Source organism: Corvus kubaryi, unplaced genomic scaffold (assembly GCF_017639235.1).
Source record: "Corvus kubaryi isolate FWS band 111438036 unplaced genomic scaffold, C.kubaryi_AGA036_p1.0 split1-37355, whole genome shotgun sequence".
NCBI lineage: Eukaryota > Metazoa > Chordata > Aves > Passeriformes > Corvidae > Corvus > Corvus kubaryi.
Window position 1 is genome coordinate 1,554,837 of NW_024582078.1, and position 16,185 is coordinate 1,571,021.

General features: G+C 50.5%; 1 protein-coding gene across 7 annotated transcripts in view; it reads right to left on the bottom strand.

Annotated features, from left to right (window-relative positions):
• Positions 1-16,185, bottom strand: part of ANKS1A (ankyrin repeat and sterile alpha motif domain containing 1A) — a 78,506-nt gene that overhangs the window by 32,315 nt on the left and 30,006 nt on the right. For 6 of the 7 annotated variants that reach the window (XM_042013820.1, XM_042013823.1, XM_042013819.1 and 3 more), the window contains 3 exons: positions 15,973-16,065; positions 11,834-11,951; positions 5,557-6,122 (listed from right to left, as the gene is read on the bottom strand). In XM_042013820.1, the coding sequence (XP_041869754.1) occupies positions 5,557-6,122; positions 11,834-11,951; positions 15,973-16,065 (777 nt within the window). Of the gene's footprint in view, positions 1-5,556; positions 6,123-11,833; positions 11,952-13,230; positions 13,400-15,972; positions 16,066-16,185 lie in introns of those variants that run through there. The other variant, XM_042013821.1, reaches the window with a different exon arrangement.

The window sequence follows — 16,185 nt, forward strand, 5'->3', positions numbered from 1 at the left end:
AGCCCTGAAGGAGGAAGGGAAGCTGCTCAGACTCAGCTGGGATATATCCTGGAGCAGAAGGATGGCAGGATTGCAGCATCCACCAGCATGCCTGAAAGGGATGGAGCAAGAGTGGGATCTGGGATGATACCTGCTGACTCCTTAATACAAATACAGACCTGAATAATTTGGATCTGGGCCATGAATCTCATTTCTAGGTTGATGACAGCCCATAAACCACTTCTGGTTCAGTTTATGATGCCTCAGCTTATGTTCTCCCATTGCCATCCCATGGAGCACACGGCTCATATTTCATCGCTCAATATATTCCGTGTCTCCGAATGTCGTAGCAGCCTGTATGAACTCAGCATAACAAACACCAGAGGCCTGGAAAACATAATGCTCCATTTATTAATTCAAAGCTAAACTGCACCAGCCAGTTGTTCACGGCACATTTGAGCACTCGAATCCAGAGTTCCCGTGCTCCATCCTCCCCCAGCAGCCTTCCACACAGCATAGAGACTTGCTGAATTTATTTCAAATCATTCTGCAACTCTTCGCCAGTGATAAAGGCAAACACATTTTCTGGCTTAATATGGTCTCTGAGAAATTCATTTGGATGGGGACCAGGGCCTGTTGCTTCACGCCACTCTCCAGGCTGTGTTTTTGTACAAATCCCAAAGTTACAAATCTAAACACGTACCAAAAGGAACTTATGGTATAGACTTGAATTTCACAACAGCGTGTGATGGATCTGCAGTATCACAGCCCTCCAAATATCAATGTTGTTTTGACAAACAGTAAAATCCAATAAAGAGAATGGCCAAATGCAGCAACACGTCCGTCCGCAGTACAGAAACAACTGGACAGTGGCTACTCTGAGTCACAATAAAAAAGGCAAACCCCCAGAAAACATTGAATCAATTCACTGTCTTTCCATATTCCTGCATCCTTAACACAAACCCCAAAGCAACACAAGGCTCTCAAGCAAGGCTGGCTCCAGCCTGTGGGACAGGGCAGTGAAGCTGCTCCAGACTGGAGAGATTTAAAGACTTTTTTAAAAATAAAAGCTTCAGAAGTGCTGGAAGATGCGACGTAAAGCGGAAGAGAACATAATGAAGGACTGGATTTAGCAAGGACACTGCGGCCGGACATTTCTGTTCCCGAAAAACAAAAATGTCCCCAAAACGCCAATGATCACAAGGCTGTTACATAACCAAAACATCAGTCAAGAGCACGAATCATTCACACAAGAATCAAAAGCTTCTGATTCATAAATACGGAGTTCACACACTTGAGAAGCTACACAGAGGTGGATGGAGCTGCTGTACTGGCAAATATCATCCCTGCTGTGTCCAAGCCTTGCTGTTAAACACTGGAACAAAGCATGCCTGGTCTTTACATTTGCCTTTCAGCACACTGGTTTTCCTGTAAAACCAGTAAACTGTCTTACATTGGCTTGGATTGGCTTAGTTCCACATTGGCTCATAATTCCAACAGGCTGGGCCTTTGCAGCAGATTGAAAAATGGTGGAAACACAAAAGCTTTCACTTCAAAAAGTTCATTAGGCTGGGGGAAATCTCACCACTGGGGGCAAAGAGAAGAGATTGGACATGAGGGATGATGTAAGAATTCCTGACCTTAGCACAGGAAAAACAAGAGGAAACATTGGGATCTGGAGACAATAGAATAATCAGCCCAATAATTAAGCTGATTAAGACCCTGATGGCCATGCTGGTTTAGCAGAAATCTAGACCAAAAATACTGACCCCACCACTGCTTCTGCCCTAGACTAAAATGAATTACAAACCATTTCAGGCAAAGGGGAAACTGGAATGCTGAGGGTGAGGGTCAGCTTGGGGCAGGGGACACTCGGGGACAAATCAAGCCACCTTGCCTGTCCCACCAGCCAAACCCAGGGCAAGCTGAGATTTAAACACCTGAACCAGGGGAATAAATGAAACATTTATTTTTCAGAGGAGGAGGAGGCTGATGCCTGAGCTTTTACACCATGCAATTTCACAAGGCACAAAACCAGCAGCTGTCCCTGAGTAACAAGGGGAATATTTGCATTTTCTTTCAACAGTGCTGGCTGGCAGCTCTGAATTTCAACTCCTGGGTGTTTTAAGGCAGTGGCAGGTTTTGCATCAAGAGCTTTCCTGAAAGTTTCACATTTCAATGCAAATGTTGTTAATGCTCCACTGTCAGCCTGTAATTAAGGCACTGATTCCACCGGGTACTGCAGCACCCAACAGTCCAGACAAGGTTTAAAGGCACCCACAGCAGCCACAACCTCCATCAAGTTGCTCCCCAGCTCCAAGCCTGAGGTGGAAGGCACCACAGATGTGCCCTCTGCTCCTGGCATCCATCCTTAGGGGACATCAACAGCCCCAAAAAGGGTCAGCAACCGGTGAAACACCACATCCATGGTTACTGCAGATGCAAAGCATTCCTTTCGCAGGAGACATGGAGCACCACTGCAGTTAGTCATTGGAGATGAATGTCCAGTGCCATAATTAGCTACAGAATACTCATTAGTTCTTCAACTAATTCACTTGGGGGAAAAAAAAGTGGTGGACTGTGGACCTTCTTTTTTCTAAAACAACCTAAAGTAACGTGCGTATTTTATTCAGTTCCCTAAATTTTTTAAGGACATTTAATCTCTTCCTAGAAGGACTTAAGTCAGAACAAAGAACTACCACCTCATTTTGTGAGATGGATACTGGAACCTCCAATATTCAAACTCAGCATTGGAACTGCTGACTTGATAGCAGGCAGCTGCAAGTGGAGGATTAAGGGATGTCAGGAGCCAGGTCTGAGGCTAATTCCCAGGAGCCTTCCTTGTTCTTTGCCCTGATCATTTAACAGTCGTTTTTCTTACCAACACCTAAGAGGCAGAAGAGCAGCCCCAGGCCTTGACTGCAGCATCTCTGCTCAGAGCCTGGAGCATGAACCAAGCTGATGGGCAGGGCTGGAGCTGCTCTACAGAGCAGGAAGGCAGAGCAGAAGCAAGTTAATCTGCCCTGAAAAGGGGGCTGGCACTGGGGCTGGGGGCCAGAGCCCTTCTCCTTCAGAGGTGCAAACCCAGGTTGTTCTGCACCAAATCCCCGGTGAGCTGCTGCTGCCCTGCTCGTCCCCATGTGCTCAATATTCATAAGCCAGTGATGAAAACCAAATCCATCACTTCAGCCCTTACACAGGTTTGGAAGGATTCAAATATTTATGCTGACTGAGAGCTCTGCCCCCTCACATGCCTCCTTGCCCCCACCCTACTTCCCACCAGAGCAGGACAGAGCATTTTCAGTCCTCACCTTCTCCCTGAGCAATACATGGATGTTTGATGTAAGAGTTTCTCTGCCTTGCTCACACAGAATTCCCACCTGGCGGCGGCTGCAGGGGCACCACGTGTGCATTCCCACTCCTGCAAGGAGCAGGGGTCAGGAGGAGATGGGACATGGGCTGAACAGGCTCCTGGGCAGCACAGAGCATAAAGCAACTCTCTGGGCCAGGTCCTTGGAGCAGGGGAGCTGCAACTGGGAACAGGGATGAGCTTTGCCAAGTGAATCATTCCTTCCCCATCCCACCCTTTTGGCAAAGCCAGCAGCACCTTCCACTTCCAACAAAGGGCATTGGCAGCGCTCGGCCAGGGCAAGGACGTGACCCTTTGCTTACAAGCAGGAGATTTTCTGCTGTCCCCAGTCAGCCACCACGGCCCAGAGCAGCGTCAGCTCAGGCTCTGCTGCAGATCCCATCTGTCCAGGGACACCACAGATGCTTCCCCAAGCCCCTGTGCCCTGCACAGACACACCTACCACTGGCCAGGCCAGCAGGCAGAGCCCTCAGCTTGCTGGGTACAGCTGGGAGCCACAGAGAGCTGCACATGGATCACTTCCCGCCTTAGTCACCTGCATAAAGGCCATTAAAATTAACAGAATAATATAAATCTGCTGTTGTTTCCCCTCAGCACAGAGGGAGAGCCAAACCATTGCTAACAGGGGCGGCTCAACAAGGTTTGTATTGCCCTGGTAAAGGCAGAGGCTGCAAGTTGCATCCAATTCTGAGCAATGCATTATTCCATTCAGGGAACTAATTCAACACACAATGACAGAATTACATTTATGTTTAAATCTCACTGTTGCCATTATGACCAGCTAAACTTTTAAAAAGTGAGACCTGCCCCCTTGCAGACAGATGTGAATTTTTCACATTCTTTCTCTGATTTCCTCACCTAAACATGAGGGGAAGGAAAAGCAGATTCCTTCCCTGGGGCTTGTCCGGCTGCCTCAGGGGAAATGAGGGATTTGTTTACAAGCAGGAGGAAGCAGCTCCGAGGGTTCATCTGAGCAGAGGAAGCAGAGGAAGCAGAGGCTGTGCAGGCAGCCCAGCACTTGACCTCTGCTACCAGTGCAGTTGTGCCAAAGGCTTCTGCCCTTTCAGTGTCTGCTGCAAACAGCTCAGATAAAAGCACTGGGAATTATCCAGCCCTTCCAAAGAACCTTCTGCTGCAGAGCCTTTCCCTAAGCCACGGTACGACTGACCCGGGCAATTAACAGCAAAGCCTCTCCAGCCCAAGCAGCTGCAGAGGAAAATATCTATTTGGCAACCCTGAGACCCAGCAGGGAGTGAGGGGGAGGGAGAGAACGGACTGAGGGATGGATTCTCACGTTGCTCTTAGCATCTCTAAATACCTCTCTCTTCCCCAGATGACAATTTTCTCTCCAAGTCAGGGTTGGAGAGGCAATTGAGCATCAGGCAGGGCAGGGGCACAACCCTCCCCCAGGTTTCCACGCCCGGCACACGTGGCTCCACACCCCCAGCACCACGCCAGGGGTTTTAGTTCCTTTCAGAGTACAAAGAGTGGTTCATCCGAGCTTATCTCCTCTGCAGCCCCGGCTCTCCCAGCACAGAATCATCCCCAAAGAATGTTTCAGTAATGCTGCGGTGCTGAATTTCAGAGGGACACTTAATCTCACCCCAGTGGCTCTCCAGGGCCAACTTTCTGAGCATGAAATATTTAACTGTCCGTGGGCGTCCGATATGATAATAAAGAGACTGCTAACCAGCCGCTGAAATAAGTGTGTGAGGAGGAGAGTGGGAGCTATCAAATACACAAACCAGCCTAATTACTGTCTTCCTTCCATCCCTGGGCACTGCTCACACTCCTCAGCAGCAGGGACCCAGCAACACAACACTTCCAAGACATTGGGATAGTCAACAGGGAAGGAACTGGAAGGAGGAAATCAGGAGAAAGGTTGGTGAAGGGCATTGTTAGCAAGTCATTCTCATTTTGGGGATGTAAAAACTTATCTGGCTTGCCTAAAAGAAACCAAGCCCTGTATTTGAGCAAAAAACTTTGAAACTCCTTGCAATTCTGCTGCTCCCCCACTCCAATGAACTCTATCTTTTGGCATTTAACACCTTGCAGACTCCCAAGTGAGCATGTGCCTGTTAATGCCTTGTGAGAGTTAGTGGAAGCCATGGAACCCACCCGGGACCCCTGAGGGCAGCATGGCAGAGGGGAGCTCCTGCTGCACAGTCATCCCTGGCACAGAGGCTCTTTAGCAAGCTCAGCCTTACCTCATCCCACTCCGAAGCGAAGGATGGGGACTTCTCCAGCCGCTTCTTCCCGGTGCTGCAGTTGGAGAGCGATTCGCTCCGGCTCCCCATGGCATCGTCCTCCGTCGGGGAGCAGGTCAGCAGGTCAGAGTCCGACTTCGACAAGCTGCGGCTGAGTTTGAGCTCGGCTTTGGGCTTGCTGCCCGGGTGGGCTCTGCCCACAGCTCTGTCCCCCTCTGGCTCAGCACTGCTGGGGTGCTGCGGCACGTGGGGCGTGACTACGGCTGCGGGATCCGCCCGGCTGACGTGCTGCACTGTGGCGTACACCACCGTCTGCGTGGGGTCCGGGGAGCTGCTCCGTGCTGGTCCTGACGAGGGTAACTCAGCATCCTCCAGCTGCATAGCAGCAGGGTGGCTCGTGGCTTCTGTGTCCCCCTTCTCCGTGGAGGAAACGAGCCTGAAAGGGTCCTCGCTTATCTCACAGATTGGAGAAGAGCCGTGGAGCAACCCTGAGAACTGCTCTGGCACCTGGATGTCCTGGCTGTCAGCAGAGTCCTGGCTGCGGCCGCCGCTGCTCCTCCTGTGGTCTTCAAGGGGGATGAAAACAAAGAGGAGGGGGAAATTAAAAACATGGAAAAAGCAGCAGCAAAATTCCAGCTCTCTCCCTGCCCTCCCTCAGCAAGGGAGGGAGAGATAAAGAGAGAACAGTTCCGTATTGTTCCGCGTGCTCAACTTGTACCCAAAGTCATGGCATTTATGAAATTCCAAACACTGGCCCGATTTACGCAATCTGGCAGCTCTCCGTGTTTTTTATTCCTGTTAACACTAACTATCAGGCCTTGCTATATAAGGCCAAGAGAAGTGCTAACTATATCCTGCAGAGAGAGCAAGTGAGGTGGGAGCAGCAGAGATGGAGGCTCCAGGAACATCTGATCCGTTTCCATAAAGGCCAAAGCGTTATTTAGAGCCGCGCGCCCGGCTCTTGGCACGGGCTGCAGGGTGGGAAAACGCCTGGACTGTAATCGACCTGCGAGTTCCAAAATCCACTCCCAAAAAAACCCACTGCTTCCCTCCCTAGTGGCTTCCGAGTTTAACCTCTCCTCCTTGCTCAGGGGAGAGAAATAAACAGTTTATGCAAGAAAAAAAACTTGAGCAAAAAGTCTTTTTTGCAATGAACTGAGCACAGCATGGTCAGAGCCGGTGGAGCACCGGCTGCCCCAGAAATGTGACACTGGTTCCCAGCTACTCCTGCCCCAGCAACCTTAATATCAGGTACCAGGGTCCTGCATAAACCATGAAGAATTGACTGATCCCAAGTGCTGAGCGTGCACACACACACACACACACACACACGCACTCACCTTCGTCACAGCTGAACGAGCGTTTCAACTGCAAAAGCAAATCTTTGTCAAGCCAACAAGTCTAACTTTGGTTTCCTAGGATTCCTTCACCCTCCCAGCATTGCTTGTGAATTTTAACTGCTTCTATTTAGTGCTGAAGAAACTCTTCAGTCTGAGGACTAAAAATTGATGCTGCAAGGGAACAATAAAGCAAAACGCTCCGATAATGAGGTTCTGAAGTGCAGGGAGGATGTTTGGATGTAAAGAGGAAATCACTTGCTTTGCAGACAGCTCTGGGAAGCCAAGGCAAAGGAACCCTCCTTTCCGTGAGCAAAATAATGAATTCTACTTTAACTAAAAGCAGCCTGTTAGCAGCAGCAGAGAGCCCAACTCAGCTCCCAGCACCTTTCCAGCACCAAGCCTGACCAGGGATTTTCAAACACCATTGGGCTTTGTGCTCACACCAGAAAAGGGCAGGAAAGGGCTGAATTAATCATTTGCCTTTGTGTGGGGGCTCCAGGTACCCCGTGCCTGATGAACGTGGTGAGTCCCTCTCGCAGGCACAGGAAGGCCAGGAGCAACCACAGCCCTCACTGGGATCAAGTGATGCGAAGGATTATCTCATCCTGGATCCTATGAGTTAGAGATTCCAGGACAGTGAAGTAGTTGTTGACTCTCTTGCACAGGCACATAAACCACCAGTTCTGTGACTGGAGCTGCCAAGGGGGAAGCAGGTCCCAGTGCTGTCTGAGGGGGACCAGCAGCAGCACCCCAGATTACAAGGCCAGGCTAAGCTCAGTTACTTTCCATAAGGCTCTGAAGCGCCAATGCTGGAGAGAAACCTCAGAGGACAAACCTCAGAGGAGATCAGATGTGCTGCGTTCACAGGCCAGACTGGTACTAATGCAAAGCCACAGAGAGGTGAGCAGGACAGCAGTGATGGGACAGTCACATAAACCTGTGGGGAAAGAAAAACTTTTGCAGTTTTTCTTCCCAACCTCTTCCTTCCTTGGAAACCATTTCTTCCATGCCCCAGCCGAACCTTTACTGACATTTCTGCTGAAGGCAGAGAGGCGGCTGGCCAAAGTTTGTGCCACGTGCTGTAACACTTGAGTCCAGCCAGAACAAAGTGCTCCAAATCCAGCTCCAGCACTTCACAAAAGGGCTCCTGTTGGACAGGAATCCCAGCCACCTACTTGTCCGCGAGCTGAAGAGGGACTCTGAAATACAGGGCAGCTGCCAGGGAAGGAAGGGATGGAGCAAGGGCAACAACACTTGCTCAGAAGTCATGAGGAACATCTTGAAGGAAACATTTCAGAGCCTGCCCTGAAAGCTGCAGACAGAAGAACTAATGTAGAAAGTCATCTCAGCCTTTTTGTCACTGAGGTGCACGCAGCAGGAACGTGCAGGGCTCTCCAGGCCTCTCCTTTTAAGGGATCTGAAAGAATCATCCTCCTCCAGTTACACCTGAGTTACACTCAGAAAGGGTCCTTAACACAGGGCCTTCTGCCCAGCTCCCTTCACTGATTTTACACCCCAGCACAGATCATCTGACCGATCCTGCCTTTTTCAGCCACAGCCTGCTGCAGCTCTCACCCACAGGAGAGGCTGCTCCCAAGCCCTCCTGGGATCAGGAGCCCTTCCTGGGTACAGACTGCCTGCTTCCCAGGGAGGATTCCAGTAAGAGCTTCCCTGCCAGCAGCCTGAGGACTCCAGATAGGAAGCACTTCCCTAAACACTGCACACTAAGCTGTAACCACTCTGCCTCGACTGGATTTCTTTCCCTATTTATCAACAGCAGGATTTGTCTCACGACCCTGGATTAGGAGAATGAAGCTGTTACTGCAGCTGCTGCTTGCTCAAGCTCCCCAACCTTAAAATTAGTGAGGGCATACAGCAGCCTCTGACTTGCACATGGAAAAGGCTCCCCATGTTACATCATGCCAGAATTTGTCAAGTGAGGAGCAGGCAAAGCTCCCTCCTGTGAAACAGAAGGCCAGAGGAGGAAGCTGGCCTTGAGGGGTGCAAAAGTAACCTTCACTTGCAGCAGAACTGAAACACAGGCTCATTCCACAGCCAGCTACCGTGCGTGGAACCCAGCTGAGGATGGCACACTCCTGTGTTAACCTCACCAAGCTCAGTCATTCCAGGCAGAGTTTATCCACCTGAACTTGTGCTCTTTTTGTACTCCCCTCTCCAGAAAGGGCAATGAGACACTGTCCTGCTTAGAGAGATCAATAATGTGACTCTGCACAACACTACGACAGCAGAAACACAGGCTTGGACTCGGGATATGGGACAGGGGTCTGTCCTATGTCCACAATAACACCACGTGAGGACATGTAGGCTGTGGGTTTGTGCTGTCCTTCATCTCACAGCAAACCAAGAGCTGTCCCCAAACCTTTGCCTGCAATATCCCAGTGTCCCCACAGAACCCCCACAGCAATGTCCACCCCGCTGTTTCAGCAGCCATATTCTGGCTTTCAGAAAAGAGTTTCTTTCAATCTCTCTGCAGTGCATTCTGACTTTATTGCTGGTTCATTCCAGCTCTCTGGTTTGCAGCACAGGCACACTGTGCTGGATGAACCAGTATAACCACAAAGAAAATCTCTAACAGGAGGAAGGGCAAAGTGGGGACTTCAAGCTGGACTTGCTACGGAAGCAGCACAGAACAACCTCAACAAGTATCAGTTTGTAATAACCACCAAAAGGCACCAAGTCAGTCCTACCTGCAGGTGGTCACTGCTGACAATCCCTGGGGGTGACTCCTGAGAAGCCAGACAGACCAAAACTCAAAGTCTTTTCAGCCTCCATTAGGTCTCTCTGGAGGGAGCAGGAGCTGAGAAGCCTCCTCCTGGTCACTCCACACACATTCCTCCTCTCTTGCCTTATTTTCACACCCTGTTACAGGGCCTGAGAGCCCTGACTTTACGCATGTGACTGCACACCAGAGTGGATGGGAGAGCATTTGGCTTAAACCACTTCTGATACTCTGCCCAAAACATGAGGCCAACTTCTCCCAGTGCATGTGACAGGGAGCTGCTCTAACACACACAAAGGCCACCAAAGCCAGCGGATAATGCCACATTCATCTGCTCCCTGGACACAGGACAACTGGCAGCCAGAGGAACAAAAGCAGCTATCACAGATGAAAGGCACCATTAAACCCGCGTGCCTGAAATTCAGCCTTTCCGCTGCCCTGAAACGCCCTTTCAACAGCCACAAGAACCCGAGCCCTCCTCTCCTGACCAAAGGCTCCTCCAGAACGTATCCAGAAGGCCAGACCCTCAGATTGGGAGCCAAGAAGCAGTTCAAAGCCATGCCTCAGCCCGTTCCGTGTCTTGGGATTGAGCTGCTGCATTTGATGCTCCAGGACCCTTCCGACCCAGAGGTGGGAAAATTCTCCAACACCCCAACTAGGCTTCAGTCTCTCCCTCAACTCTTGTTTAACTCTGCCACTCCCTAAATTTATCTCCTCCCCCCACCATCAGCCACAGTGCTGACTGCATTTAAAGAATGGGGAAGTCAGGGAAGATGAGGAAAAACTCAACTGCATCCTTGGATTTCTCCCACTGTAACAGTGGGAAGGGCTCCAGGCTTGTTACCAACACAGCAACACTTTCCACAGAGTGTAAACCATCAAGTCACAGCTTTGATCTTTCCAACTGTACATTAAAAGATGGGACTCTGCTCTGGAACCATAAAAGGATCCCTAAAGATCTTCCTGCAACCTCTCCTGTCTTCAGGTGTTCAGGGGAAGAGATTTGCATCAAGAACACGCAACTACGTTACTCTGAGGTTTCATTTTAAGCTGACACATAATTAGGACATACCTCCACTCTTACCAATCAAGCCTGGACACAGCAGCCAGGGGAAGGAGTGGAGCAGTTGGAATAGCTCGTGCCTGAATAACCAGCAATAGCTGCCCACTGATGAAAGCCTGAAAGCCCTGGCTCAGTGGCTGTTGCCCAAGGACTGTTTCTGGCCCAGACTGCAAAGCACCAACCTGAAAAGCTTCCAAGTTTTGCCTCTGGCAGTGAGGGGCTTTGGCAAGTGCTGGTGGGAACATAATGACCTCTTGTGCCACCCTGGAGCAGCCAGGAGAGCAGCAGGACTCAAGCAATGAGAGCTATCATGCTGCAAGGAGGGGAAAAAAGCTGCAGGTCTGACGATGCAGTCAATGAGGCATCACCTCAAGTCCGCATTAGCCCTGTCCATCCTCAAAGGGAGAGGGGTTCCAATGTGAGAATCCAAACTAAATCCACCCAAATTCCTGCTCAGGACTTCTGAATAAAGCGGAAATTTTTTCCCTTTAAACAAATCTTTTGTTGTTATTGTTGAAGGAAAGCCAAAAAGGCAACAACAGCCAAACACAAGAGACAAGGTGTTCCCAGATGCTTTGTAAAGCATGAAGGTCCTTCTGGGGGAGGAAAGACTGCCTTGATATTAACCTGTGTACCCCATGGATCTCAGTCAGTTCTTGCTCTACACATTTTTGTTTTCCTCCTCTGTTAGTTTCCATCTCAAATTAGCTCTAACACAGAGCAGGATGTTGATTTTACAGCAGGATAGCAGAAACCTGCAGCGCCAGCTGGATGGAGAACACGGCTCACTGGAACACTGATGTTGCTCATCTTCCCTGGAACAACACTGCACAGCCTCCAGCCTCTCACCCTCTGCCTTTGCTTGGCCAGGCACGAGATTTGGGCATTTCTGAGGTCCCAGAGCGGATCCTTGCAATCTCTGAACTGTCCCACGGTAGAGCTGCCCTTCCTCCGCGTACGCTCTGTACGGGAACGCTCAGAGCTCTCCTTTACAGAGAGATTACCAGGAAACACAACAATCACCCTCCAGCCCCCACCCAGCAGAGACTTTCATTGTTCCACTTGCCCTCTGCCCCCCATGTTTTCCTGAAGTGCATGCAAGCAAACAGCTCTGCTTCTTGGATGGTCACTCACCTTTTGTTTTCCTGTCCACTGCAACCGGCTTTTTAGTTTCTGCTGTAAGCAACAGCTCGTAGGGGTGCTCCTCTTCCTCAGCTCCACTTCCCCTGCTCTTCCCCCGGGCAGCAGAGGCCTAATGAAGAACAGCACAATGTGGTGCTCTGCAAAGCAATGCTTTGTCCCAGCATAAACCCCACAGCTCCTATGCCATGGGTTAAGCAAAGAATTGGCAGAAGCCAATTCACTGTGGAGTGTGAGCCAAAATGGAATATTCCCCTTTGGGTTTTTTTAACCCCCTCAAAAAAACCCCACCCAAACCCTGTTAATTTTTAGTATTTCAGGCTGCTGACAGCTTTCCAGCACTGACCAACTGTGCGAGGGCTGCAGACAGCCTGGAGGGGGAAAAGAGCTGAGACCGTTATTCCGGTTCATCCCAACTCAGACTCGCTGTTGCTATTGGAATTTGCATCGTCATTCACTTTTTAGCTGCCAGCCCTATTAGGACAGGGCTGAAAGAACAAAAGCCCAAATCCCTGCCACCCTCTCAGGCATCTCAGAGCCACATTTCTGACCTCAGGATGTACGGCATATTCAGAACTGAAGAGCCCTCAGGCAGCACTGTATGAACTCAGTTTAACTTCAGGATGTGCAGCAGCGATTGCGCTCAATCAAATCCCCAAAGCCTCTACTTAGAGCTGGTTTGTAACCCTGGCAGACTCTCCCTCAGCTGTTCCATGTGCTGGGATGAGGTTTTGGTGCGGGATCCAGACGAGTCTTGCTGCAGACTCACACATGTTGGTCTGCATCAATGCCAAGGATGACAGGCACTGGATGCCCTCGTGTGCCATCCCAGGGCTGAAGGGGCTAAACTGGCCACCAGGGCACCCTGCTGGCTAAGTTGGCTGCCTTTCAGCACCATCTCCTGGCCAGACCCCGGCAGGTTGATGCAACCTTGTCCTACGAGCTCAACATGATCCAGGAACGCACCCTAAGAGGCTCCAAGAGAGCTGGGGAGGGGCATGGAGTGATAGAAAATTGTGAATGCCCTGGAAGTGTTCAAGGCCAGGTTGGATGGGACTTGCAGCAACCTGGTCAAGTGGAAGGTGGCCCTGCCCATGACAAGGGGTTGGAACTGGATGATCTTTAAGGTCCCTTCCAGCCCAAACCATTCTGTGACCCCATGTGTGACTATATCCAACCACAGTGGGGCAAACCCAAGCCAGAAAGCAAACAATCCCTACGTGCTGCCAGGACAGGGAAGAACAGGTCTGAACAAAACCTGCTCCCAGGGAGGGCTCCTACTGCTCAGCCCCCTGGACCCACCACTGCCTTGCCAACAGAGCACACACCACCTCCTGCTGCTCCCCAAAGTGAAAGCACCAGAGCTGCTCCAAGGGCAAACTGGTACCTACCTGACTGCAACCCAGCCAGGAGCTCTGGAAGCTTAAGGAGTCTTGGAGAGGCACCCAAGAGTCAGCAGCACAGACAGGACTCTGACATCCACGTGCTGCTCTGCACAAACCCAGCTGGCTTTTGAAGTGACGTTCCCAATGGGAGGAAACGGGCCATGTCCGGCATGGGAAGTATTTATTCTACCTGCTCTGAGCAGGAGCTGCCAGGCAAACCTGCTCCTTTTCCAGGTGAAGGAGCTCATAATGAGCAAATAAGGGAAAAAATTCTGACCAGATGGTGGCACAAAACCATCAGACCAGAACAGCGGGTAACAGGTTCCTGCCAGTGATCTTGGAAAAATCCTGCCCAGCAGCAGCCTGTTAGCACAGCAGCAGCCTGGACCTTCAGCCAGGCTCTGGTGCTCTCCTGACACTCCTGTGGATGATGATTCCTGTACTGTCCTCCTTAAATGTATCAAAGGCAGGAGCTCTCCAGCACCACACAGTTCCTGGTTTCTGCTTTGTGAACTTTCACAGGCCTGGTGACACTGGATTTTCTCTCTCTCTCATCCTTCCAAGCTCTAAATAGTTTCAGGTTCAAATTCACTCAAAACAAAGACCATTGCTGGAGAACCCTGCTTGCTCTGTGGGCTCGGTGACCAGGAGCAACACCACCAAGTAAAGCTTTCTTCCAATTCAGCTTTCAGTTCTTCAGCCATGTTGTCTGCATGTATAAATGTTCATTGCTAGCAAAGCCCAAAAATAAGATGCTGTGAATAACGAGGATGCTCTTTAAGGTGTACTTAATCCACAGCAGAGGACTTTGAAACACTTTTTAAAGGGTAACTCATCTCTTCCTCTCTCCTCCCTCCCCAGAGCTGCAGACCAAACTCCTGGAGCCAACGTGGCGCCTTGTCCTTGATCTGCACTTCCCTTCTGGAGACAAGCAGTAAACAACTGGAACTGAAGTTTAATTTGACAGTGCAGACTCTTACTCAGCTCCAAACCCAGAAGGTTTCTGCAGATAGTGAAAGGCACCACTCAAGCACCTCCAAACAATCAGCTCTTTTGCCTGTTTGTACCAACGTTTTTCCATGATGAAAGTGAAGTTTCTTGTTTACGCTCATCTGTTTTGACTGATAGCCCCAGCTTGGCAAGGAATAAAAAGACTACTTTGGAAAACTAGAGCTTGGCCCAACCCCAGAATACTCAATGACTAAGTGTCCTGGCTCCAATGGGAGAGTGGGGCTGGAGGGTGGCAGATTGGGATGCTGCAGCAGAATGTTTACAGCATTCCTGGAGCATGTGCACGCCTGCCCGGCCCAGGGAGAGCACGCTCTGAGGTGATAAAAGATGGGCAAGAGTCAGAAAAGCAGAGCAGGCCAGGAGCAGCAAGCAAAGGAAAAGGATCAGCCCCAAACTCCTCACCAGTATGTCCAAAGGGTCATTTCCAGGCAGCCACATGCTGCCTGTAAGTTTTGTCACTGAAGTTGGTCACATATCAAGGTCTCCCCGGCAAGTCACTCTGCCATTTGCCAGCAAGATTCCCTTTAATGGATTGTGCTTCCAAAGCCATTAAAGGCAGGACAACACAGCAGGTGTTTGGTAATTAAACATGGCAAGAAAGCTCAGCAGGAATGGTCAGGGCACGTTTCCCTCCCTCGTGTTTATTGTCATAAACAAGTTCTGCTTCCCAATTACGCCATGACCTGCTGCCCAGCTCTCCTCTGCCAGAGCCAGGCACAGGACTGGTTATCACCCCCTGCATTTGAACAGCAGGGCAGGGATCAGCCCACAGTGTCACATCCCAGTTTCCCTGTTCACGCACAGCTTGGAGTTCACTCTGTCTCTGCAGTCAGTTCTATTACAGCAGGCCATGTTCACCTGTGTCTTGTGTGGATTTGACACACTCCAGAAAACAGATCTCACTTTTGCCTTACAGAACTGCAGCAGATCAGCACATTCAAAGAAAGCACCTGCTGAACCAGAGCCTGCTCTGACAGCAGAGGTGGCACACGCTCCACGGGCTTCACACACAACCCACTGTCTTTGGGAGAGCACAGAAATCCACAGGATTTGGATTTGCTTTGAAGGTTTTCCTGGGTGTCAGCGGAAGTTGCCAAGGCACATTTGTGGTTTCCCACAGCTGTGTCTCCCAGAGAGTCCTTACATCCAAGGTTCACAGGCAGGTGAATAAGATGAGCAACAGGAAGCCCCAGCAGCAACCATACGGAATGGGAGAGCTCGAGTTCCATCAGAAAGCAGCTCACATGCACTGACCCCTGCAGAAGGCAGCTTTAACATGTGCTGGGCCAGATCCTCAGCTGAATTCAAGCCCCTGATCCCTGCTCATGTCAGTGGGACCCACAAGCTCACGCAGCTCCTCCACACAGCTGGGAGCTCAGAGGAAGCAGGAACTCACAGCCCCTCTGTGTTTCAGTCCAACTGAAGATGCCTGTGGTGGGATCATTACTAGTGGGCAATGGTCCATATTGCAACGTGGGTCAGAAAAATCTCTTCCTAAGGGAATTCTCAGCCAAGAATAGGAAAGTAAGGCTGAAGGTCAACCCTGAGGTGCCCTGGAAGAACCGGACAAAGGAAGTTCCCATGGTAAGGGACAGCAGCAATGCTGAGTGAGGGAATACTTCACATTCACAGCCCAACGAGCACAGGAGGTAACAGCATCCTTGGCTCCTCCCAAACTATTAAACCTGATGTTTAAACCACTCTCCCGTGAAACACCCCAGAGCAAGCCCCATGTACCTCACAGGGAGCATTGTGGCCTGTCTTCTTCTCCACATTCTGCTCCTCCTCTTCATCAGGCGGGGGCTTGGCCGGCGGGGGAGGACGTTCTCTCTGTGGGTGAGACAGACACTGTCAGCTCTGCTGGTACAGCTCATCCCTTCTGCCTCCACCAGCTCTATGTCCCCACTGCTGTGGATGCAGCAACGACCTCTTCAAATTAATCTGGGTGGA